The 25,094-nt window shown below is 46.3% G+C and overlaps 1 protein-coding gene across 3 annotated transcripts in view; it reads right to left on the bottom strand.

Moving 5' to 3' along the window:
- The window catches only part of LOC135377480 (low-density lipoprotein receptor-related protein 1B-like), a 72,059-nt gene that overhangs the window by 9,178 nt on the left and 37,787 nt on the right, over positions 1-25,094 (bottom strand). Inside the window, exons 1-8 of one of the 3 annotated variants that reach the window (XM_064609906.1) lie at positions 21,632-21,786; positions 12,578-12,645; positions 12,443-12,494; positions 1,610-1,765; positions 1,088-1,222; positions 839-988; positions 610-759; positions 74-277 (exon numbers count right to left, since the gene is read on the bottom strand). In XM_064609906.1, the coding sequence (XP_064465976.1) occupies positions 74-277; positions 610-759; positions 839-988; positions 1,088-1,222; positions 1,610-1,765; positions 12,443-12,494; positions 12,578-12,631 (901 nt within the window). In that variant the 5' untranslated portion in view covers positions 12,632-12,645; positions 21,632-21,786. Of the gene's footprint in view, positions 1-73; positions 278-609; positions 760-838; positions 989-1,087; positions 1,223-1,609; positions 1,766-4,409; positions 4,471-12,442; positions 12,495-12,577; positions 12,646-21,631; positions 21,787-25,094 lie in introns of those variants that run through there. The other 2 variants (XM_064609905.1, XM_064609907.1) reach the window with 2 other exon arrangements.

A 25,094-nucleotide genomic window follows, 5' to 3' on the forward strand; every position in this document is an offset into this window, starting at 1 on the left:
GCACAGAGCCTTCCTTCAGTCTTCAATATTGTTTGAAACTTTCCCCTCATAGGCATGTAGTGCTTTATTTCACCTGTATGCGTTTTACTGCATGTAGACGTGGGATGGACACACTGGCAAACACCATCGATGCAGTCGCTGTACTTGTCTCGCAGCTGACACTCTCGCGTGTAGTTGCACACTTTTCCGAGGGACTGAGGCTTCAGTTTCAGCGATGCGGGTGGTATACGGTTGACGGGCTTCACTTTAGTCAAACTTAAGATGCTAGGAGAGTCCACTGCGGAGAATGAGCACGGGAATTAGAACAACGAAAGGTACACAGTTGTTCATTGTCACACTCACATTCACACTTTGTTTCCACTGTATCTAAACGTGTCATAACCTGTATACGTCAAAGTTCAATCGGTACGGTATTGAAGGCGTCGAGACACACGGATGTTACGGGGCAACGCGTCCCGCTGTGTGTTGCAGAATGAGGTGCGACCCTTCGTCACCTGCACAACTCATGGGAATGCCTGCGGTAGTCATGGCATCCGCGCGTAGGATACCAGTTTCCAGTCGCGCTGTTTGTGAGAATGCAACCTAAATTCAACGAGCCGTTTTACTCACCGTACTTATCAGCTTCGCAACGGATCTTATTCCCAGACGTTCTGTAACCTTCACTACAGGCGCAAACGTTCTTGTTGCCCTTCCGGATGCATTGGGAATTCGGGGTCACCTTGCGACAGTCGTCGTTCGAGCCGCATTCGCTCTCCAGATCTGGCACAAAGAATGAATATCTGTTTCCCTGCTCTTGAAAAGCGGGAAGATGCCCGATTTGGGCTATCGACATACTTACACGGCATGCATCCTTGATCGTGGGTGAGCATGTAGCCGGTCGGGCATTTGCATTTCCCGTACACCCTGGGTATGATGTATTTGCAATAGCTGAATGTGTTCGCCATTCGGCATTGGAGGTCGTTGAGACAGAAATCCTCAAGCTTTGCAGCTAGAATAGAGAGAAGCCAGGGGGGGGGGGGGGCTCATTATGGACTATCGATTCTCGCAGTCGTAAGAAACTAGGATCACCGGAGTAAGACAAACTTACGTGGTAGGCATTTGTCTAGGCGGTAAGGAATGTAGTTGTCTTGACAGCCGCATAAACCATTTTCACCACACCGGCTGTGTGGAACTCTGCTCGTGCACTGTTCATCCATTACGCACCCATACGAAAGCAAAGAACCTGGAATACACAAGCCGCCTTGACATTAGTGGTAATCGCAACACCTATATTCTGCGTCATGACGGTTTAGAGCTCACGCCTCAGGCTTCACACAAGACGAATCGTCCGTGGGAGTCATATGAATTAAGTTGCTAGATGATATCTCGACAGACACTTTTCGCAATCCCAACTCAATCGAGTCGTAAATCTTTCCACGCACTCGAGCTTGTGTGTGGCCACAATTATTTACTTTCGAAGACTCCTCCGCGTCTTGCGTAATGCCTTACAGATATCCACAGCATGCGTAGAAAGAAAAATGTCACCGAGCTATCGTGAGATCACGTTCCCTATGTATCCGTTCAGGAACTAAGTTCTCGATCAATCGATGAGAGAGTCGTATTGACTAACCTTTCAAACACATGGTGTTGTTGTACCGCACGTGGTACGGCTGGCAGTCACAGACGGCTCCCTCGTGCCAATTGCAGTGACTGTTGGGCACGAATAATAAGCATTCCATGGAGGACTTGCAGTCGGAGCCTAGTTTCAGACTGTGAGGCATGATGGCTGCAATAAGCATGGTGTTGTACTTTAAAACCAGCGTAGTACTCTCAGTAGAAAAAAAAGTTAAGCACGGCAGGCACAACAATCGAATGACACAGAACTGGACACCGAACGCATCTTTAGGTACAATGCCTGTTAGATGATATTAGATTAGATTAGAAGAGAAAACTATGGACTCGTTACTCCCGACGAGGTCAGGACTGGCTACTCCAATTCGTAGTCTAATAATAATAATTGGGTGTTTACGTCGCGAGACAACTGAGATAATGAGCGACGCCACCGCGGTCGGTCTGTGGATTGCTTTTGCCCACCTGGGGGTTCTTTAACGTGCGATGAAAGCTCATCACACGGCACCCCGTATTTAACGTCCCTCGCGGAAGACGGCGTGTCTAAGCAACTTGTACCCTGCCACCAAGTTGCTGGCGTCCCCGGCCGGGTTCGAACCCGCGATCAGAAGGCGAACACGCTACCGACTGAACCACCGAGGCCGGTAATTCGTAGTCTAAGAAATATACAATGACAACAACAACAGTAGAAAAAAAACAAAAAAAAAACAGCTAGAACAGCAATCATCGCGAAATACAAGATGCAGAAAGTCAGACTAAGGGACAAACACATAAAGAGGGGAACACCTCTAAAAAGGGAATATGGAAAATACAAATTGGCAGAGAACAGACCGAGCAAAATCTCACAACATTGCCGACATTGGTGTATGGGACTAATACGGTATTTCTAATGATTACAATAAGGATTAAAATAAGATCACAGTATTATACGATTCAAACCGCAAGAGTGAACGTACTCGGTGATGTGCTGGCCAGCAAGTACCTAATGACTTTTCTGGTGCTGAAAGGTATACTATCTAGGCGTGCCAACGACTTCGAACACCCTTCAAGGATATGTCCCGCATCCTCTACTAGTGCATGCATTACAATTAGGAGAGGAAACCTTCTTGAGTTTGAACAGGAGGCGACCGCTGTAAATAACACATAGCCGGATCGCCTATGGATGACAGGTGTTGATAATTCGTGGCTTTACCCCGCGAAACAACTACGGTCACGAGTGACGCCACAGAGGTCGGCCTGTGGATTAATTTTGCCCACCTGAGGGTTCCAGCCTAGGCAGGCAGACCGCTCGTCTACCCAACGTTATGTGCAAAAGTACAAATATATCGGGTGTTTAAATGGTTTATGGTTTATCATATGCACGCATTGCTCGTCCGAGTATCGAAGAAAAAAAAGAATTATTTTCCTCCGTGTCGTACTTGGCGAGGTACAAGCCCTCGAGAACACCTCTACGTCGAGCTCTGACGCCCGAGAAGTCCACCACACCTATTGGACCTCGTAAGCACGTGATCTCTCCCGCTTCCCCTCAGTTTGTGTTCACGGCGCCGACTTCCTAGCCGTCTATCCCCTTGGCACAGGTCGCACTATACCCCCCCTGTGAAAGTCGTGATGTTGCCCGCCTAAGCGTGGCCAACTACGGCAAGCAACTTCATCACCTCTACCACTATCCCTTATGTTTGGAACTTGGAAGGCAGGTCCACGTCGATGTAAATAGCTGTCTTTTATATTTATCCGGTATAAATAGGTCCCCGTAAAACCCCGTACGTCTTCCGGTTTGCGCTGTCTGTTTGCAAACAGTGAAATGGTCTATATAGTGACTGTACTCTGAAGTACTTCCAGATTTTTCTCCGGGACACCGGTCTCCTCTCTACCCTATGATGTGCATGCGTACTTGTGTGCTGTGTGTGTGTGTTTTTTTTTTTTGTGTGTGTGGGTTGTGTTTTTGCCTAGCGTTCTATTGATGTTGTCTCACTGACTCCACGGACTGTCGACTCCTATCCAGCGTCGTTCATCGTCTCCATCATGAGGACACATCTTATCCTGTCCATTGTGCCTTGGGGTAGCGGGCTGCACCTCATGTGGCACATTTCCCCATTCGTCATCACTGATTCATCTGTTGTTGTTGTTGTTGCGACGAATGAGTTATCGCAACATCTTTAAATGCTCAGCAAAAAAGAAAACGAAGGCTAGTCACGTAAACCATATCTTAAAACGGCCACGTTTTGAATATCTAGAAGAAACGAGAGTTAATTGCGGTCTCTCTTCACCTTTCTGTCTTGGGGCCGCGGTAAACCGGCTGTCGACTAGCTTGCTCCAGACATAAACACTTACTGCAGGATCAGTGCCTTTCCGATTGCGCACGACGTTCCTCTTTCCTCACGACATGTTTTGACGTAGCAACGAAAGTCTTTGAGCTTACCCAACCCTGACCGTAAAAAAAAAAAAAAAAAAGTAATTACGTCGTGAGATTCACAATTCAGGCCATGAGCGACTTCGATGCGGAGGCCAGGCATTCCCAATGCTCACGCAAAAGCGCAGTTATGTTGTTTGACATACTTTGAATTGAAGAACATAGCTCAGTTTTGTGCACGACAAATAGAAGGATACGATGCTGCACGATGTGGCTTAGCGTAAGACACTAAGTAGTGCAACGTACAGGAAGTCGTCGCTTTTTCGGATCATATTATTAAATGGTCCGACACTAACAATGGACAAAGGCTTATAGCGCTACGCTAAACCGGAACGTTTAGCACACAAATTCAGAACCAAAGTCTCCTGGAAAGTTGAACACACCAACTTACATTAAGACCGAGCAAAAAGCTTACCATGCGAGCTCAGCACTAAGACAGACCAGGAAGCCTAGCATACAAACTGACACTGAGAATGGTTGGTTGCTTGCTTGGAATCAAAAAGAAAAATATGTAGAACTGAGAATGGCCTGAATGCTTATCGCGTGAGTTCAGCGTTTAGGTCAACTGGGACGTTCAACACGCAGGCCTAGCACTAAGACGCACCAAAAGCTAGTGCACTAGTTCAGCACTAAATTTAACTGGAAAGTTGAGCACACGAGCTTAGCACTAAGAGTGACCCGAGAGCTTGTCAGTCGAATTCAGCATGTAAGCCAACGTTAAGCACACGGGCGGAGAACTAAGACCGATCGCAAAGCTTAGCGCACGACTTCAGCGTTAAAGTCAACTGGAAAGATAAGCACGCGAGCTTAGCACATAAGAGTGGCCGGAGAGCCTGTCAGTTGAATTTAGCATTTAAGGTAACTGTAAAGTTGAGTACACGAGCGAAGCACAGAAAGCTTGACACGCGAGCTGAACACCAAGAGTGACCTCAAAGCAGTGTTATGCGTATCGGCGCTACTGTAATCGCCACTTTTTTCAGTAGCGGAGGTGTAATTCCGCTACATTTGTTATTTGTAGCGGGAAAGTAGTTTCCGCTACAATATTGAGTAGCGGAACCGCCTCATACTGCTACTTTTGAGGGAGAAAATAAAATAAATTAGACGCCAGACTCTAGCGTCTAAAGATGATTTTACTACATGCTCCGTATCGTATTCGACTGCGAAACCGGTAACGATACATGGTATTCACTTCCCAAGCAGCACAATGTACCGAAAGTCGAGTGCAATAGGGGTGGACGGTATGTGTCTTATCAATGTTCTTTAGCTGCAAGAGCGTGTTCAAGGCCTTCCACCTACCCGTCCACCCCTATTGCACTCGACTTTCAGTACATTGTGCTGCATGGGTTTAGGTTGGACCGTTTCATGTCAGACCAGAACCTTCAAATCGCTGCTGTCTTAATTCCGAGGTTCAAGCTTTCATGGCTCACGGATGAAAACCAAGGAAAGCAAGTAACCAGCTTAACCGTAAACGAAATGTTAAGGTGTTCGGTCACCTCAAATGAGGAGCGCGCCGAGGAATCCACGAGCGAGCTCCATGCACACACACACACACACACACACACAAATAGAGATACGATGATGAGATGGGGCTGATGCCGGCCAGCAGGCTGGGCGCTGCCCCAGTGCCACTTGTACGTGATGAGAGATGATGATGATTATGATAAGGGGTCCGGTAATCAAAGCAGGGTGGAGAGGCCTGTTGATGACAAGAAGTCCCAGAGGTGACGCAGACCTTGGCGTGTATGAGCTGGACTGGACCATGGGCCCAGCACCTTGCCTATGGTAAAGGGGCGATGATCGATCGCATGCAGTTCGTGCTGCAATATCGCACGCTCCCGCTGGTAGTCCGGGCAGTCCATAAGTAGGTGGTGCAGGTCTGCACGCACACTGCATGCTGCACAAAGGTCCGAGGGCGCACGGCCAAGACGCTGCCTCATAACTGGTGTAAATGCAACATTCAGCCGCATGCGGTGAAGCAGGGATGCGTAGTGTCGCGGAAGGCGATGAGGAAGCGACAGTGAAAGAGAAGGATCCACTGCGTGGAGCAGAGAGTAGGGTGTAATGTCATGCAGCCACTGTGATCTTGTCTTGTCTGCAGAGAGAGCACGGACGAGGGCCTGACGATCACCTTTGGGCAAGATGATAGAGTGGGCTGAGCTCCATGCAGATGATTTCTTTTCTTTTGGGAAGACAACTTCTACAGCAGATCCAGCTGATCGTGAGCTTACTCAGTACGTCTTTGTGCCAGGTAACTTTAATTTGACATCGCTAAAGCAGGGTTATCCAAGAGTGCATGGGGCGTTCCTCAAGCTGAGTATACCGCCGTTCCGTTAAGTGCGCCTGCCGAACGACTTTCCGGTGTTTGCGCCGATACGTTCACCAAGAAACGTGTTAGGCTTAGTGACGAGAACTTTGAGTGGCAACTGCTCTTGAAGGTGAATGCAAGTGTGTAATGACTTTTTCAGAAAGTACTGATCGCAAGAAATAAAGTATGTATCAGCAAGAGCATATATCTTTGAATGTATCGAATCGCATATTCATAGGCCTTCGGCGGGAAAGTAGCGGAAGGGTAATTGCGCTACATTTCTTTTGGTAGCGGTATCGCGCTACATTCGTAAATTTGTAGGGCCGCTAGTATCGCGCTACTTTTAAATAGGGTAGCGGAAAGCGGTATTTCGCTACCTAAATTGAGTAGCGGGCACAACATTGCCTCAAAGCTGTCACCTAAGTCACTGGAAAGTTCAGTACACTAGCTTAGCACTACGACCGACCAGAAAACTTAACACGTGAGTTCAAAAGTAGAGCCAACTGGAAAGATGAACACACGAGGTTAACCCCAAGAGTGACTGAAACGCCTGTCAGTCGAATTCAGCATTTAAGCCAACTGGATAATTAAGCACGCGAGCGTAGCACTCAAGCTGACCACCAATGCTTAGCACACGAGTTCAGCACTAAAGCCAACTGAAAAGATAAGCACGCGAGCTTAGCGCTAAGAGTAGTGTGTCAGTCAGTGTTCAATCGAATTCAACATTTAAGCCAAATTGAAAGTTGCATCAGGGGAGCGTTAAGACCGACCAGAAATCGTAGCACACGAAGTGTGCACTAAGAGTGATCCCAAAGCTTATCACGTTAGTTGAGCATTTACAGGATAATAATGAAAGGAGAAAGAATGAGGATGTTGACGGTAACTCCGTGGCGTAGACAGCAAGTCGCAAATAGCACCACGCTGCGACCGTAGCAAACAAATTTTTTGTAGAAAATGAGATCTCGCGGCTCATCACGCTACCTTATCGTGGCTGTGAGCTTTCATCGCACGTTAAAGAACCCTCAGGTGGGCAAAAGCAATCCACAGACCGACCGCTGTGGCGTCGCTCATGATCTCAGTTGTCTCGCGACGTAAACCCCCAATTATTATTATTATTATTATTTATATCGTGGCTGCTAACACCCTGATGCTGCGTCACACTGATCTGACTACCTCACGTCAGGAGATCGGGCATGGCCTCCAAGGTCACACAGTACCACTCATGGCTGGTTGTTTTTGTAATTTAAATTGTGCAGGGACAAGTAACCGTTCAGCGAAAATGCTCTGCATGCTGTTTTCTGATAGACTCCTTGCCCAGCGAAGCAGGATTTCTAGCAATGCTAAGTGTCATTTCATTGCTCGTTTCAGCTAACTGAAAAGTTGAGCACACCATCTTAGCACTAAAACTGACCAGAACGCTGAGCACACGAGTTCAACACGGAGTTTCGTGTCAGCACAATTTAAAAGTTGCCGTTTACTTCACAAGCATTCTAGTAAAATCCACATTAGTGTATACTGGGTGTCTCTCGAAGGCCCCCCCTGCTGAATACGCTCATTAATCAAATAAAACTCCTAACTATTAAATTTGACTTCGGAGGCTTTCGGAACCTCTGTTTTACCGATCGGGACATTCAGCGCAAACCATTCCAGAAAAAAAAAAAAAAAAAAAAGAAAGAAAACGAAAAAAGAAAAGAAAAACGCGTTGGCACTGTGCGATTTTTTCGAGTAATTAATTGGTTTCGGTCTACATATTTCTTGCGCGGAGCAGCATACCAATGCGCTCTTTCGCTCAGCTGTCCAACTGCCAATTACGTGTTCATCCGCCTGGTTCACACGCGGAGGTGACGCAAGATAAGGAACCGCCGCAGAGCGTGCTCTTACCCTTATCGTGGTGATGAGTTGATGACGCGTTGCAACGAAGCGTCTCTTCTGTCTGTTCCTTGTCTTCCGTCACCCCCGCGTGTGAACCAGGTGGATGGACACGTATTTGGCAGTCGGACATCGTTTTCGGAGATTTTTGAAAGCCTTTCGATAGCGCCACCTGTTTACGTATTATTCAGCCGCGGGACCTTCGTGAAACACCGGGAATATAGCTACGAAAAGGTGTAGGAAATATGAAAAGATACTAAAAAATACGTACAAAAGTCGATGTTGTTTTCAAACAGAAACTTCCGCATAAAACACCTGGTCGTATAAAAAAAAAAAATTGGCAAGAAATCGTTGATTGCGTAATGATAAGGAACACGGGTGTTTTCGAACCATATCGTTCTGTACCTCTGCCAAGTACTCTGAGACTAGAAGGAGCAATTGTTGCCCGCTTTTATCTCGATTCTTTAGCAAGAAACGGAAAGTATTGCCTTAAAAAAAAACAAAAAAACAGCGATTTTCAGACATAATTAGCACCAAATGACATCCGCATATATCCTCCGCAAACGCTGCGACGTCCTTGCTGGGCTATATTGCGAGACCACCATCGCTCATGCAATCGCAATTAAATTGTTAAAACATCCTCGTCGAGATATACAAGCGGGCGACGTAACGGTGCATCCTTATTAAGTCCCGGAGAAAGTCTACCTTGACCTTAGTATCCATTGTTAGCGCAGCTATATGCGAACTTGGTCTTCCTGCTTCCTGCGATGCTAATCGTACTTTGATGTGATAGCGCAAATTTGTTTTGGGTTGCAGGAAGGTGTAGTTATCTATATACCTTTTTTTTTTTTTCGCAACCTCCGGCGGGCGGTACAGCGCATGCATCATGTGGTGAATCACAAACATCTTTATTTGATGATGATGATTGGGCGATGAATCACATATACCAAAGTATCACATCCCCTTTAAGTCTAAACATTGTTTTCTTAGTCTTTTCACAAATCCCCCTTCAAGGTTGATGTACCAGCGCAATACTGCTATGTCCCATTAATTCAGTTTGTTTTCTACACGGGCTTCAGAAAGAAAAGGCAGCAGTGTGAGGAATTTCCAGCCTCAGAAAATTTATTTTCCATCATGTTCGCACTAAAATAAGTTGCGCGTCGGTGATTCAAAAGCACCATGATTTTCAAATTTACAAAATTTTAAAAATTTGAAAATCACGGTGCTTTTGAATCACCGGACGCGCAACTTATGTTTGTGTGAACATGATGGAATCAATTGTTCTGCGGCTGGAAACTCCTTGCACTGCTGCCTAATATAACTTTAACGCGATGTCCGCAGAGTCTGCGGACATCGCATTAAAGTTATATTACATTTCCGAATTTGGCGTACTTTTATAGTTCTTCATGGAGGAAATCAGGTTATTCCACTCCCATTATGACAGACGTCATTAAAGCAGCATAAGAACTTTCTTCTCAGACACTATATTCTTGCTGACTCGTCGACTATTTGGATTGTAATCTCTGTCGCTGTAGAGTATACATGAACCTGAGTCTGGTACTGAAGCCTTTTTAGGTCGTTTAACGAAAAGTCTCTGTGCAGTGTCCAGCACACCCGTTCCAAGCCCTCGCGAAAGTCTAATTTATATTGCCTACCCTCAGTTGTCTCGCGACGTAAAACCCCCAATTATTATTATATTGCCTACCTTCCAGCAATAAGCGAAACAATTCTGTATTTGCTCTTCTTTTTTCTTGTTATCGAGGACGTGGCAGCTCTCACGAGTTTCAAGTTTCAGTTCATATCAGATTATTCGTTGATGTACAGGTCCGCGATAATTAGTTGCTTAAAAACGTCAGCTTTCGCGTCGACCGTTGGGGCCTCGGTGCATTTGGTCACGGACTTTTGTTTATGTAGGCTAGTCCATACGATCTGTGCATCATCGTACGGCCGGAGGCAACATGATCTCTCAACGAAGTATCGGAAACCCATAACGAGAAAAAGAAGACGACTAGAGAATCGCTTCTCGAGGGACTAAGCTGATACTGCATTGCATGCCTTACGATTCTGGATGCATATATTTTAAAGAAGAATAAATTATCACAAATGTACGGTAGAGACGGTCCCACTGGCAGTCCCTGAAGCATTCCCTGGGTGGATTTATCCTTGGGCCTCTCTGTGGATTTAGCCCATGCCTGTGGAGATCTCGACCTCAAAAGTGGGTCACTGGAATCATTGACCACGCATTGTATACATATACATAATGTTTCCCTATATTCGTAAGTCGTACGCAGGATTCGACTGTTTCCGGTAATACCTGGTTCTCCATCTCCATCCTGCGCCCGAATCTAATTTAGTCCTTGTTTGGCTAAACACGATTTTCTCCCCGCAATTATCTTTGGACTTTACAACTCCAGTGCGCCAAAATACCACAAACACACACAAACAAGCCCAAATTGCAGTAAGCTTCACGATCCGGCCTACAACAAAACGCACTGGCATTTTCTCACACACATGCGCAACATGTGGTGGTCTCGTGCAATGGTGCTCAAAAACTCCCTGTTACTTTAACATGGCATTCGAATGCCCGATTTCACCCCGAACAACAGATTGAAAAAACAGTGCCGAAATTTTGCCCTCCGAATTTCGGAAAAGCACTTCATCCGAAATAGTCGGGCTGAAATTGCATGTTGTGGACAAGCGGCAGTTTTCCGGGAGTTGACCCCGTTCATTACCGGTGGTGGGAATATCTGGAAAACTCGTGTGTGTACCATAGCGTTGGGCACAGAACGCCCTCGGTAAGGTGCGGGACCACCATTGACTCAGAGTCCAAGCTTGCGTAATAGGAGTTCGTGTCTCCGCTATCTGGCTCAGCAGCGGTCAGGTTGCCCGGAGCACCAGCGAACTCCAAGGGCACATGCCGATACGAGTGGACTTAGAACATAATAACAGCACGGAAGCTACTTGGTGTAATCGCGATGACGATAGCATCTACTTGGGTTTGAGGAGTTCAGGAACAAAGATGAAAGGGGACAAGATGGACTCGAAACCAGCAATGAGACTTTATTCGGGTGGACACTGGGTACGTTGGTGGAAACGCGATTATTGAGATCTTTGTAGTCTCTTTCCTACCAGTCGACACCTCGATAATCTCGTTTCCACCGATGTACCCAGTGCTCATTCGAATCTACTCCATGCTGGTTTTGAGTACGTCTCATCCTGTTCTCATCGTCCCTTTCGTCCTTGTCCAGGAGCTCCTCAAACTCAAAAGGATGCTATCGTCGTCGATCTAAACTTATTTCTGCTTAATCGACGGTGCAAATAAAGTCTATGCGTTAAGATTTTTGGTAGCTGGGACTACAGGATAGTCTTCAACTATTTACTGCATTTTTACGAAACAAAAAAGAAAACGGAAGCTTGGGCCAAACAAGTAGACAAAAGGAAGATACAGCAGCTGTATTACACTATCTTGAGGAAGCTTCAAGTCACGAGCCTCCTATATTTCGAACAGAGACTCTAGTTCTACTGACCGACACTTCCCATAGCCACTCTTTTTCAACCAACCCAGCAGAACAACAGACTCTTTTAGAATTTAGAAAATATCAGCGTCTTCTTTCTTAACAGATGACCATGCCAGTCGCTTTAAAACAAGGATGATCCCAAAATTATAAGCAACACTCAGTACATTCGGCCTGCAACGCCCATAGGTTTCGATATATCCCTATAAAGGTTACGTTGCGCAGACATCGAGCTCCTTCATCATTTTGCAACTCGACATAAACTACAATGATGGCACAAGAAATGCGCGAACGTCATCAAAGGCAACAGTTAAGCACGTAGCCGATCCGGGAGATAGAGGGGCAACACGAAGGCATGTTTATCTGTTGCTGCTCCTGAACTATTGACATTTACTGCACTCGCTTCGTGAGCAGATTCTTTAGGAAGTTCACTATACAATCAGCAGGGAGTCCATAGGTCTTGTTTCTGGTTACGACACAGCTCAGTCTAGGCACACTGTCAACTTTCCAGACAAACATACCCGACGTACACGAAGACATAGACAGATGCGTAACACAGTCTTCACCCCCAACAGTGTTAAACAATTCAATGCCGCTTGCTCACTTGGATTAAGAGTCACATTTACACGGTGTAATTTTAGACGTCCCTAAAGCAGTCTAAAGGTAGTAGACCATTGGAAACAGGAAGTTCAACCGGCATCACAGAGACGCTAGTAAACAATATTTCGTACATACCCAGAGGCCTCACTCGCAGGGCTGCACCCAGATGACAGCATACGCCCAGTGTCTGGCGTGGAAAAGAGAATATTAAAGTCAGAAGCACAGAATGGCGTCCTGTCTTCTGGAGCATAGGTACTGAAGCCGACTTACCAGAAACTTCAACAGCAACCGATGCAGCTTACTCGTCCACGTACTCCATCTCATGTTGGGAGGGGTACCTAAAGCGGAAATAAAACAGGTATAGCTAATGTGTTGCGTGTTCATCCGTTCATTATGCAGAGGATACAAATCAAACTCAGGCAGTTGATACATAACAGTTCCTGTATTGAAGCGGTTAGGTACAAAGCCGACATGGCACACACGGTATTACCCCTTGCGTCTGGTTGCACTTTCGAAAAGTCATGGCGAAGTGTGGCGAATGGCGGGTGGTGATTTCGTGGCAACACGGCCTAGCGCTCGGAAATTGGAAATTGAAAAGCTGGGTCACATGACCGTTGCCACCCGAACCGAGTGCCAGGAATCGAGCCGTTTTAGTCGTTTCGATAACGCTAAGGGTATCATGGTCGCTCGTCTTCGGGCTTCGTCGTCTGCTAAAAGACGTGAACTTCGACGTGTGGGCCAATGAGATCCCTCGTCACCCTCGCGATGCGGATGCGATGATACCGGATATAGTAGGGCAATCCACTGCTCGGTCACTTCGAGGCCGGGCGGAAAAAGTGCTAGCTGGCAAATTCCTAGGGCTGGAAAGGCGACAGTGAACATGCCTGGGACGTGTGTGAACATTCTAGGAGACGTTCCTGTCCGCTGTCGACCGTGTTGCGACTTTTTTTTTTTCCGCTGAGTGTGCGAACGGCAGTGTCGGTTCTGTCACATTTCGTTGTTTAATGCTTTTGCAGTGCATCGATAGTGTACCGCTACCTTCTGTCCTCCATTACCACTCCGCCGTGATTTCCTTTTGAAAGACCGTAGTTCCAAGATGTCGCTGGTAAGGCGAAGCTTGTATATATATATATATATATATATATATATATATATATATATATATGTTTGTAACTCAAACGTCGCCATGCCAGTACTGGACAGCTGTTTCGGCCTTGTTGGGCCTCATCAACAGTACGCAGGCAGGCAACGTTTGAGTGGATGGCGTCAGAAGGTAACGTAACACGTGATTCCTCCCGTCAGGGTGAGATGTGGGTGGGTCAGGGGGTGATTCTCACCCTGACGGGAGGAATCACGTGTTACGTTACCTTCTGACGCCATCCACTCAAACGTTGCCTGCCTGCGTACTGTTGATGAGGCCCAACAAGGCCAAAACAGCTGTCCAGTACTGGCATGGCGACGTTTGAGTTACAAACATATGCTATACGTGCAGCCAAAGAGCTCCGGCTATTTTTTTCATTATATATATATATATTAATGTCTCAGAAGAAGTCCAAAGCACAAATGTTCTTTTACCGCTATACGCCTCAGTGGTTTAGTGCCTTCTTTGTCCTTCCTCAGAGCACGTGCTCCGGCCACAAACTTCCACAAGTCTTGCGCGAAATATGACATTGTGGTCATATTGACGATTATGACGACACACATGTCGATTATGACATAGTCCGAATTGTACCATAAATGTTTATAATGCAGGTAACAAGGCGGCGGGAATTTCTATTTCTGCACACAATATGATAGACAATAGCCAAAGTAATGCACGTGCTCTGTAGTTGATACATATGGCGTCACTTACAGTCGTTGCACCCCCTACAGGGTACAAGGTGCTTGGACACGCAGTCTCCCGCGAATGACGTTAAACACGGTTGAACACGGTGTGCCATGTTCTGAGCTTTCGGCACGCGTTAAAGAACACTCAGGTGGGCAAATTTAATCAACAGACCGACCACTGTAGCGTCACTCATAATAGTCTCGCGATGTAAATCCACGAATTATCACCTGTACCTGATAGCACCTGAGTCGGTTAATTCTACTGGCCACATCCTTAAATTAATACGTACCTTACCTTAAGTGATGATACTGCTCTTTGTGGAGCATTGCCATAGATTTCAAATAAGTCTGTTCAAGTTGAGCAACAGCAGGTTGAATTGTAGAACCCTATGGAATTTTCATCTATAGATACATCTGTCGCATGGCAGTACTCGAAGGCTGCATACCTCGCAGAACCACTCGTATACCCTTCAGCGGCAACCCCGAACGTTGCTTGCCTGTCACAATCTTTGTTATTGGCTATTCGCGCACCTTGTCCGACTACATACCCTTACCCTACTATACACGGCACAGTCGCAACTCTTGAGCTCTGTGAATAGCGACCCTATGGTGGTACTGTACACGCAGAACGAATAGAAGAGAGTAGCGTTATTATGTATACGTTGATTTATAATTACATATATTCATATAGGTATAAAGTAGAGCTTGGCAGAACGCTAGAGTTGGGAAGGATCTAGTTTGATGACAGCGAATTTTAAGTGTCAGTGCCCCCTTTGGAGGTCTCAGTTCTTATCTCTCCTGCGCCGAGGGACGTTCCAGGATTTCTCATTTCTTCTCGAACCCGCCCGAGCAGTGGTTGCCCGCAGTACATAACATCATGCAGCCTTCGCTCCAGTTGCATCAATTTGGCCAGCGCCTCCTGTTTCTCTTCTTCAGCAATTCGTTCACGCCGCGCCGACGCTCTTGCCTCTTTTCTCCAGGCTGCACACGTTATACACGATTTAGGCGTGCACTGATCGCCCCATATCCCAAGAGGGTCCCACAAACTTGCACAATTTTCCCCTAAAGCACAGTCGTCGAGGGTCCGTACACGCTGAAGTGCACCGTCCAAACATTGAAGCACAGAAGGCTGGTCGTTCTTCAGCTCATTCTTATCTATTGGAAGGTCTGAACAGCTCAGAACATTTGTGACAACGGAAGTGACAACTTCCAGAACGTCAGACCGCTCACGGTTCGAAGACTCGTTGGAATCTTTGACCGACTCTGTAACACAACGCCCAGATCCCGGAGCTCTTTCAAAATTACAAGACGCTTTTGTGGGTTCTACTTCTGTCGAGTCCTCTAAATCGTTCTTATCGTTTTCCTTCAAATTTGAGATGGTCGGAGCGTTGCGCACACGAATCAAATTGCGAGCACCAAGCTTTTTCACGAGCTGAATTTCTCTCTCCGAATGAGCGAACGAGCAAAACGGCCCTCGAGGACAGTAATTAGTGCGTTGAAGATCATTACACATGGTGGACTTGTATATGTCTGGGTGGAACTTTTGTTCGGTTCGACTATGACAGAACGTGCATTTGTCGCCATCCGCACAATTCTCTGTATCACTCCATTCAGTACCTTGACGCACGTTGGGACACGGTGTTGAACTGTAACGGAACTCAAGTGGAGTACGGCGGCGATCGCGGCGGTCGTGATAATTTGGACACGTCAGGCCCAGCCGGCAGAGACCAAGATGAGGCGGGCGTCTGCAGGGATCCGCCTTGTAGTTAATGAGCACGAAACCGAGATCATTCCAATTTGGTTCATCGTGGAGGCAGCTTACCCAACCAATCATGTCCTCTTGTGGTGCGACCCAACGCGGTCGAGAATCATAGTCGAGCAAGTGGCACTCTACGATGCCGTAAACGGGACTACGCAGGTCTTGCGATCCATGAGCAAACGCACAGTGAGGGCCGTTCTTGACGCAGTGGCCCTGTGCGCCTACGTCATGAACACATATGCTTGTCTTGTAGTAGCGCGGATGGTAGCGTCGTTCCGTGTCTCCCAGCGTGCGATGCAGGAACGGACACTCGTCGCGCGCTGGGCACACTCCGGTGATCTCGTCGTAGCGCACGCAATAGACGTCCGGGCTGTAGTTGAACGTTCCGTCCGGCTTGAGCATAGGACGCCGCCGACGCTGGTTCGGGAAATGCCAGAAAAAGCACGTGTACGGCTTGTGATGGTTACACTTGTAATTGGGAAAGTAGGGGCACTGTTCCACGCGGAAGTCCCACAGGTAGCGATGGTGGGCGGGTTTTTCTCTGGATGACGTCTCCACGGCGGGATCGGCTCCCGACGGCATCGTTCTTGATCCCCCCAGCTCTCAGCCAGCTGGGCCTTGAAAGCTCGTGACTCGCGACAACATTCGCACGGTCTCTTACCCGCCACATTGCACATGACTGTGGAAGTGGCGCCCCAAAGGCTCGTCTTTCTCGTCTTCCTTATACTATTTAAAGAGACAGTCTGGAGCCGTAGGCTGACCTCAAGATTATCATTATTATTATTATTAATAATATTATTATTATTCAAGATTAGACGCTTACTCGATTGTGATTCGCGTGTGGAAGCTGCATGTAAAATCTCGTTCAAGACAACCTCGTAATCTTTATGCAGTTTTAGAGCATGGTAGCCAAGAGCTTTGGGGCTCCGAAGGAAAAAGGAGTTGTCACTGCTCATTGTGCAAAGCATTGTTTGGGTTCTGAGCACGTGCAGTCGCGTCCCCTCATTTCTTTTGGGGATCAAAGCGCTTGGGTACCCAATTCTAAAACTGTTTTTGAGGCAAACAAGAAGGACGAGCTACAGGCGCGCATCTATATATTTCAGCATATAGGCAGGCGCGCCGTTGGCTTTTCGGCTATTGCTTTGTAGGGAACGAATGACCTCTCGTAAACCTGCTGGATCTGTTATGTACTTCGGAGAGCTTATAACCGGGGAGGTTCGGGCTCATAATAGCTTGATTTGGAGACGGTAAACCTGGACTAGTTGCTAGGCTTTGGCTCAATGCCTATTAAACAACGTAATGTGATTCAAGGGGCATTGAGACTTTCCACAGCAGATGTTGCTTTTGTAGCTAGAGATTTTCCCATTTAGTCGTTGTCTTTTCCGATTGTGTCAATAAACCATTTATTAGGGAACGCTTTCCGTGTTCCTTGCGTTCGTTCATCATGTTTTAGGTACATAGTGATTTTGTGCCGAACGTGTGGCACCTAGCTAAGAAGAACTACCGGCAGTGTGACACTGTGGACACAGCCTCTGTTCGCTGGTGGTAGTTCCAAGGCCAGGTTCGAACCTTAAGACCTGTTTTGCTGTCTGAGGTCTCCCCGGGGTTTCCTGGTAATTTTCCAGGCGGACGTCTCCACAGTTACCCCAGAAGTCGGCCCAGGGCGCGTACTATGCCCCTGTGTCTCCCACTCCTTACTACTGTCCTCTCTGTATCTGCCTGTACAACGCTCATGGCCACAGTTGCGTCGTGATGCTAACGCGGAATGTGATGATGATGATGATTCAGGTTTTTATGGCGCACGGACAACTAAGGTCATAGTGCGCCAAAGCTATGGTGAAAAGACAATGGGGGTGGTTGGTGACTATGTAAAAGCGGGAAGATTAAACAAAAATCATCGTTTTAGAAAGGTTTAGACATTAAAACACGATACATGAGCAAAGCTGGGTAAAACTATATTGCATTTAAATAGCCAATATCTTTAAAATAGTTAAAAACTCTCATGAAGGGTAAAAGAGGCTCATCACCCAACAACAAGGCTGGGTGAAGCGGCAACTGATATATGTAAAACTCTTTAAAGTGACAGTGACGATGACTAACGCGGAATGTAAAAAGAAAGAGGTAGAAGTATATGTTGAACACACACACACACATATACATTGGATGATGATGAGGTGGGCGATTCACCGCCGCTGAGGCGGTACACTGCCCTATTGCGCAACGGATGAGGGGATGATGATGGGGGCTTTCAGAGAGCCGTCACCAGACCGGTGGAGCACAAGTACTCCGCAAGAAGATTTGTAGGATATGTTGAAGGATGTGCATTTTGCTTTCAGTTTTCACTTCGCACTGTACGCGTAATGCAGCAGAAATCATGAAAACGATGTCAATTTCCTCGTGAGCATGCAAATGAATTTTAAAGAGAGAGAGAGAGAACAACATCAGGCTTCCGTCAGAGAGACTGAAACCTAAACTAAAGAACCATTGTGACGCAAATACGACGTATCGGTTCAGGTGCAGCTTTCTGTCTTTGCAGATGTTCCAGTTATGCTCCGTTCGCGGTCTAGTTGGCACTTTTCCGTGTTAACGCCCATCTCGACGCGATGAGCAACCATTACTGATTGCACAAGGAATGCCTCGTAGACACAAAACACATTCATTTCTGCGTCGCCAAAGGCTCAGGATCAAATGAAAGGAATGTCATGAAATCCCATGAAGTGATAAATCGAGAATGTTTTCGATACTTTCGGCACTCATGAAAATCTTATTTTCTTGTGTTGATGACGAGACTCGTGTGTCCTAGTCGCACAAATTTTGTCCCGATTTCTAGTCATTTTCTATATTTTTTTAGTATAGTAAATACATCAATATAATCAATAAGGACATAACACTTAGCACTCAGGAACAAACGTGACGGTAACACAGCCAATCTGCCCCACCAATTCTGAGATAATCTTACTGCAAGCGGTTTTTATACGTGACTAGTTGGTTTGAGCTAATTAGTGACCACATTTGGATTGCAAGGCACGTAAAGTGATGTTTCTTCTCCGCAAAGTTTCTTTTAACGCCGTTCCACTAGCCAGCTGTTTAAAACTCTCCGCTGTGCTTTTTTTTTTTTACCTACGTCTTAATTTTGTTTGCCGGTTAATTATTGGCTTCCAGAAACCGAAGGAAAACTGTGCTTCCGTGGTACTCAGCATAAGGATGATTGTGTTGTGTTTGGGTACAAACATATTGAATGGCACTTTCAGTGCACAGTGCTTGCTGATAACTATGGGTTCTTTTTTTTTTTTTTGTTGTTGTTGTTGTTCTCTTGTTAGAGCCGCGAAGTAACTGTGGCTATGAGCTGCGTACAGATGTGGACAGATGGAGAGAGGACAGCAGGAAGGAGTGCAGGACAGGGGGGTTAGTATGCGTCCTGGGCCGACTTCAGGGGGAACTGTGCCGACATTCGTCCGTAAAAGTCTTCGGAAAGCCGAGGGGAAACCTCAGACAGCACAGCTGGTGGTAGGATTCGAACCCACCACCTCCCGGTCTTCAGCACGACCTTGATAACCACCGACGAGCGAGACACCTTAACCCGCTCGGCCATACCGCTGGTACAGCTCCCGTCAACCTTAATAATAACACTGGAAAAAATTCGCTCTCGTTTCCGAGTGCGATAACAGCCACCGTGGGGGCACTGGAGGAATATTAAATGGACAAAATCCTTGCGTTAAACTAACATAATAATTTTGTTCAATTAAAATTTCCTCATGGTCCCAAGGGTTGCTGCAATCGCACTCGAGAACGAGACCATATTTTTTCCGGTGTTATTATTAAGGTTGACGGGAGCTGTACTACGGGTTCTGAAATCGCTTTCGACGCCGTGTGGATTACGTACGAAATTTCGAGATATAGCACACAGTCTGCTTAACGGAGGTCCTGTACATCCTGCCAGGCGAGTAGAAAAGTATTAATATATCGAATGATGCTGCTGTATTGGCGTTCTGTGTATGTACGGCTGCACGCCCCTGAGTCGACTGGCGCAGCGCCATGCTTCAGCCACGTAGAAAATGCTTACAGGCGCACGTGGGTGTTTTGTGGGGTTAGTTTGTGATTCCGTTCACGCGTTTTTCTCAAGGGGAGCGAGCATACATGCGTTGCCTCGGTTCGGTTCACTGCATTGTTGCGTATACGCTTGCCTATACACGCGTGACCACTGAAACGTGTCCGACCCTATGCTCGATCGAAACAGCATGCAAACTGAGCTATTTTGGACATTCATCAGCATTATTCCTGCCTCCAGATCACACTTGCATATTGAGTGCAATTTTCGTTGTTTCTGTAATTAGTTTTTTCTCCTTATAGTACCTAACCGAGGTTTCATTGCACACTTGTCTTGTAATTGCTGTGCAAACTAGAAACAATGCGAACACACAGTTTAGAAGGACGTTGGACTCTTTGAAGATACTTGAACGCGTGCTTGGAGAGTGATAAACGACATAAATAGGCTACATGCACTGGACCACCTAATAGCAATGGCTGATAAGGCCAGGACGGGGCATGACGGTTGCTTATGCAGGTCTAGACGAACGCTGAACGATTTGTCACCTACCCAACGATCGAAGTGGCGGTTAGATAGAATATAGTGTTCGGAAATTAGATTTCGGAAACTTAAATGAAATTCAAGAGTCTTACTGGGCGAGAGTCGATAAAGAACTTTCAAAGGCAGGTGGTACGATGACCGAGGAAGTGCCAACGGTCGATCATCTCCGTCCCACGATATTCTCTGTTCATTGCACCATCTTCATTTCTGTCTAATTCGTTTCTTCTTGAAAGCAGCATCAGGTTGTGATGAGGTGCTAATCAGCGCGCGATGTATCAACCTGGGAAGCATGACTTGCTGGTGTGACGCAATCCTCATCGAATATGTACATATGTGGGTTCGTTTTGGGCTTAATAAATGAGCCGAAATAAGCGCCTGAAAAGGTCACTGTGCAGACCTACCGGGACCTGATAGTGGACCTGATAAGCGATCTGCTTTGAAAGTATAATGCAGCCTCGATCTCTTCTTCTTTTCTTCCAGGAGAGGGGGGGGGGGGGGGACCTACGAACGAGCCGGCCATAACACACTTCTCAACCAAACCACAAACTAACCAACCACAGAGCAGGCGGTCGTTATTTACTGTGTAGACATTTCAATTCCGTCCACAGAAACCGGGACCTGTCATCATTGCCAGCGCCAGATTAATCCAGTTCCGGCTAGTCAACTTCCGAGATAGTATTTCCAAAACTGATCTCCGTTATCGTGTCACCTGGTAACCGAGTATGCAGTGGCATAAGACCGCGGATGGGCTCGGAAAGTGGCCAAGCTGAACGGCTTTTAAGGATTTTAATAAGATGCCGGAAACGCGCTGGAAAGCAGAACAAGGGTCAGCGTCGTCCCGGCGTGTGCTGCCGTGCGGTCGCTGGTCACGTCCCACTGGCTACCAGTTCTCTTTTCACCCAAAACCGGGCCAAGACCTTCAAAAACATCTTTGGATGAACTCTTCGATATTATTAGTATGCGGAGGGGGTTATAGCAGAGTTTCACCGTTCACCGTATCGTTCTATTCGGAGTTTAGCACCGATTTCTCGCGTAAGCTAACGTACACCCAAATAGCGAACCTACGTATCAAAGCTCAGAACGCAGATACAAATACGTTGCACACAACACCGCACAAAACGTCGTCTAAAAATGCCACGTTACAACTCACTTAGTGCATTGAAGACGATGTTATATTAGTCTAGATGTATCTTCACTGCATCTTCGATATCTTCTGCATCTTCACCCATCGCCACCGAGGGCAATAAGGCATGCACTCCATTTAAAAAAAACGAGCTCTGCCAATCCCCGAACACTTCATTACGAGGGTGTTCAGAAAAGCTAGCTTGTACAGCGTATAAGGCTGCCATCCATGCACGGGAGCAGCCGCAAATAACTCCTGTCAGTCGGGCCTCTTCCTTGTGGCTTGCCCGCGAGATCTGAGCGCGCATGATGGATCCGCTGACTTATAACAGCGCCATTTTTCCAGTAGCCCACACGTTCCATCTTTTGTCGAAGCCACAATCGTGATTCTCGAGTGAGTGGGGTTTCCAGGGGGCCCACCGTTCCGTCCGCAATCGTTCTTGCGAGTCCTCGCTGCAAGCGCCGCTGTGCGGTAGAAAACAGATGAAGCGTTTTTCGGGTGCTCATTTATATGCATTCAATTAGCGTGGGTCTTGAGCATTCCTTATAAATCAGCTGTAAGTACATCTGCAGCCCGGACGAGTTTGTGCGTGACTGCCGCATTCATCCGTAGGCGCTATGTAGCTAATGACCGGGGAAAGCAGCTGCCGTCTTCGAACAAAACGTGCCATTGGGTGTTACCGAGCTTCGCTTTCTAGGGAGGTACAGGGTCTTGAACTGTCGGTGGACTGCGGTGGTAAAAGGATAACCGTTCGACGCGATCTATGGGTGTTAAGTATTGGATGCATAGACGAAGGAGAAAGTACGCCTCAAGATGGCGCTAACAGCACAGTAAAATGTCAAGCATAACTTTCATAAACTGTAGGAAATGATTCATAATGAAAAATTGTTCCAAATGTAAAAAGTATCACATTTGTAATGAAGCGAAATTTGATTCAAGAAAAAAGAGACAGCTTGGGAGCTGAACTGCACGTAGCCAGGACATGCACGCATGGATCACATGAAAACGACCTTTTCTTTCATTTCTGCTCCGATAGATTGCGCAAATGAAAAAGCGGCGGCACCTTAACACACTCAATGGCTTGTACCATCTGCTGTGCCTCGTGTGTATGCAGATTAGTGCATTGGCATTGCCGCATCGTCAATATTGTTATGGTTACAGTTTACAATATGTTACAGTTTCCAAGAGTGTTACGCACTTCAGTCGTTGCACGTTTAGTAATAATGTCTTCTAGTTTTACTTCAAAGCAATAGTGATTCCCCAACAGCTCAATGAAATGGTGTAATAGGCTTTTGGAAGTGAATTGTAGTGAGTGGTTCTTAATTTTTCTTAATTCGAGGAAACACAAGTTAAGCTCCAAAAATGTGCACATGATTTTGGAGCCTTCCATGCAGCACAGATAGTGACAGTGACAATGACAGACGAAAGTTCCGACATCTGGCGTGCCGCTTGTGTTTTCTACAGCGTGCAGGATATGTGATGCTTTGTGTGCTGGGGAAGGGGGAACTCTGTATTTTATGCAAAGCACAAAGTACAACAAGACAGAGCCTCTGACACATGAATTGATTATGCTGGCAAGGGGTCAAATGTCTTTCTTGTTTTTTCTTGTAGAAAGAGACACGGGGAAATAAAACACGTGTTGCCTCATGTGTCCCAAAAAGCGGTTCCTAGAGACACCGCAGGTTAATGCTTGAGAACATCGATCTGCAAAGCCCTTCAAGGAAATTCAGGAAATTTTACTGAAACAGGCAATTCTTGATATTTTACGCAATCACACATCGAAGAGCGTCTCGGGTTATTTCCTGCGCTACTGTCAACTTACAGCAAATTACGTCTCAGGAATCTAGAAGAATCTAGAATGCGGATGATTTGGCGAGGCGAGCGGCTACTCCGTCGATAGTGGTTAAAAAACCGAAACTCTAATCGAAAAGACCCCGCAGAAGGCGTGCGCCGTAATGTATCACAGGAGAAGGCGACACAATACCCACAAATCCGTAACACGTAGTCGTCGGTGCAGCTTTTTCCCACATATGTTACTCTACAATTGACTGCGAGGACATGGAGGCCCCGTAACAGGAATTCCTCACAAGCAGAAGAGCATCTATACGATCGTTTGACGGAACCTATAAGGAAGTGACTCTATACACCATGCTTCGTCTATACAGAGACACGCTCCAAATGCTATCTTTCAAGACGCATTGAACACGACCATCAATTTGCTACACACATTTTGAGAGGCAATGGCATGTTCGCCATTGTTGAAGGCGTTGAAGACAGCTGCATTGGTCATCAGTTATGGCTTGAAGCGTAGCACGCAGCACGAGGTCCTCTAGCACTGCAGGTATAACAAGGTGCAACGCAGACTGAATGCTAACATCCACAACTGCCATGACACTCACGTACACGCAATGCGGCGTAATACTAAAATAATGATACGCTAATGCTCTTCGTGAAATATAATGTATTTTCTTGTCAGCAATCCGTAGTGTTAAAGTGGAAGGAAGAAAACTATGATTATGTATATTGACATGTGTGTTGTATCAGGGTGGTGTACCGATTTAAATCGCCGACTTTAATCGTGATTTAAGTCACTGATATTCGACATAATTTAAATCGAATAATTTCTGCTGAAAAAGAAACTGATTCAAAATTCAAAGCGGAGCTCCAAAATGGCAAAAGGACACATATATTTCGTCAGTAACAATTCGTTGTTACAATGGTGCCGCCTACACATACCCAGTACCCACATAGCATCCTTTTCAACCAGACATCGTAACGCAAACGGTTACGGCAATGCTGCACTTCACACCTGACTCGCACATAACTTAAATTCTCCGCTCAAGTTCCTCTGTCTCAAATTCTTTCGGAAATAACTTGCTATCTTGCCACCATTATTTTGAAATATTCTTAAAATGTCAGCATTTAGTATCTAACTTAAATATTTTTAGATTGATTGATCGAAAAATAAAAATATGGAGATGTGAGCCCTGACAAAGTCGGGACAGGCTACTCCAGAACACGTGATTAGAAAAGAAAGAAGAAAAACTGAACACTTACAACCCCAAGATGACCAAGAAGCAAAAGAAAGAACAAGCAAGCGTCCAACTAAGGAATGAGTCCAGTTAATGAGACAATGGTTCAGATGACGGTAGGCTTTTCTACACACCAAAGGCCCTCAACGCACTACACAATGTCTGTCCTTAGGACAGTAGATGTCCCGGGGCACATGAGTCATTTTTCGTAGATGCCTAGTTTGGAGAAACACGTCACGTTTAGTGGATGCGCGGCGTACTGGTGTGTTGGGCTGAAGAGTATGAGTGTTAATGCTGGTGGTATGTAGAAGCTGTGGTCTGTCAAGATAGCACCCTCACAGTAATGAGCTACTCTTAGAGGCATTTGACACTGCACTCGAATGCTGTTAAGGGTTGAGTATTTAGGACTCTACTCAGGTACTTTTCTGCCAGGGGCTCCTGGAAATGACCTTAATTAA

Source organism: Ornithodoros turicata, chromosome 1 (assembly GCF_037126465.1).
Source record: "Ornithodoros turicata isolate Travis chromosome 1, ASM3712646v1, whole genome shotgun sequence".
NCBI classification, from domain to species: domain Eukaryota; kingdom Metazoa; phylum Arthropoda; class Arachnida; order Ixodida; family Argasidae; genus Ornithodoros; species Ornithodoros turicata.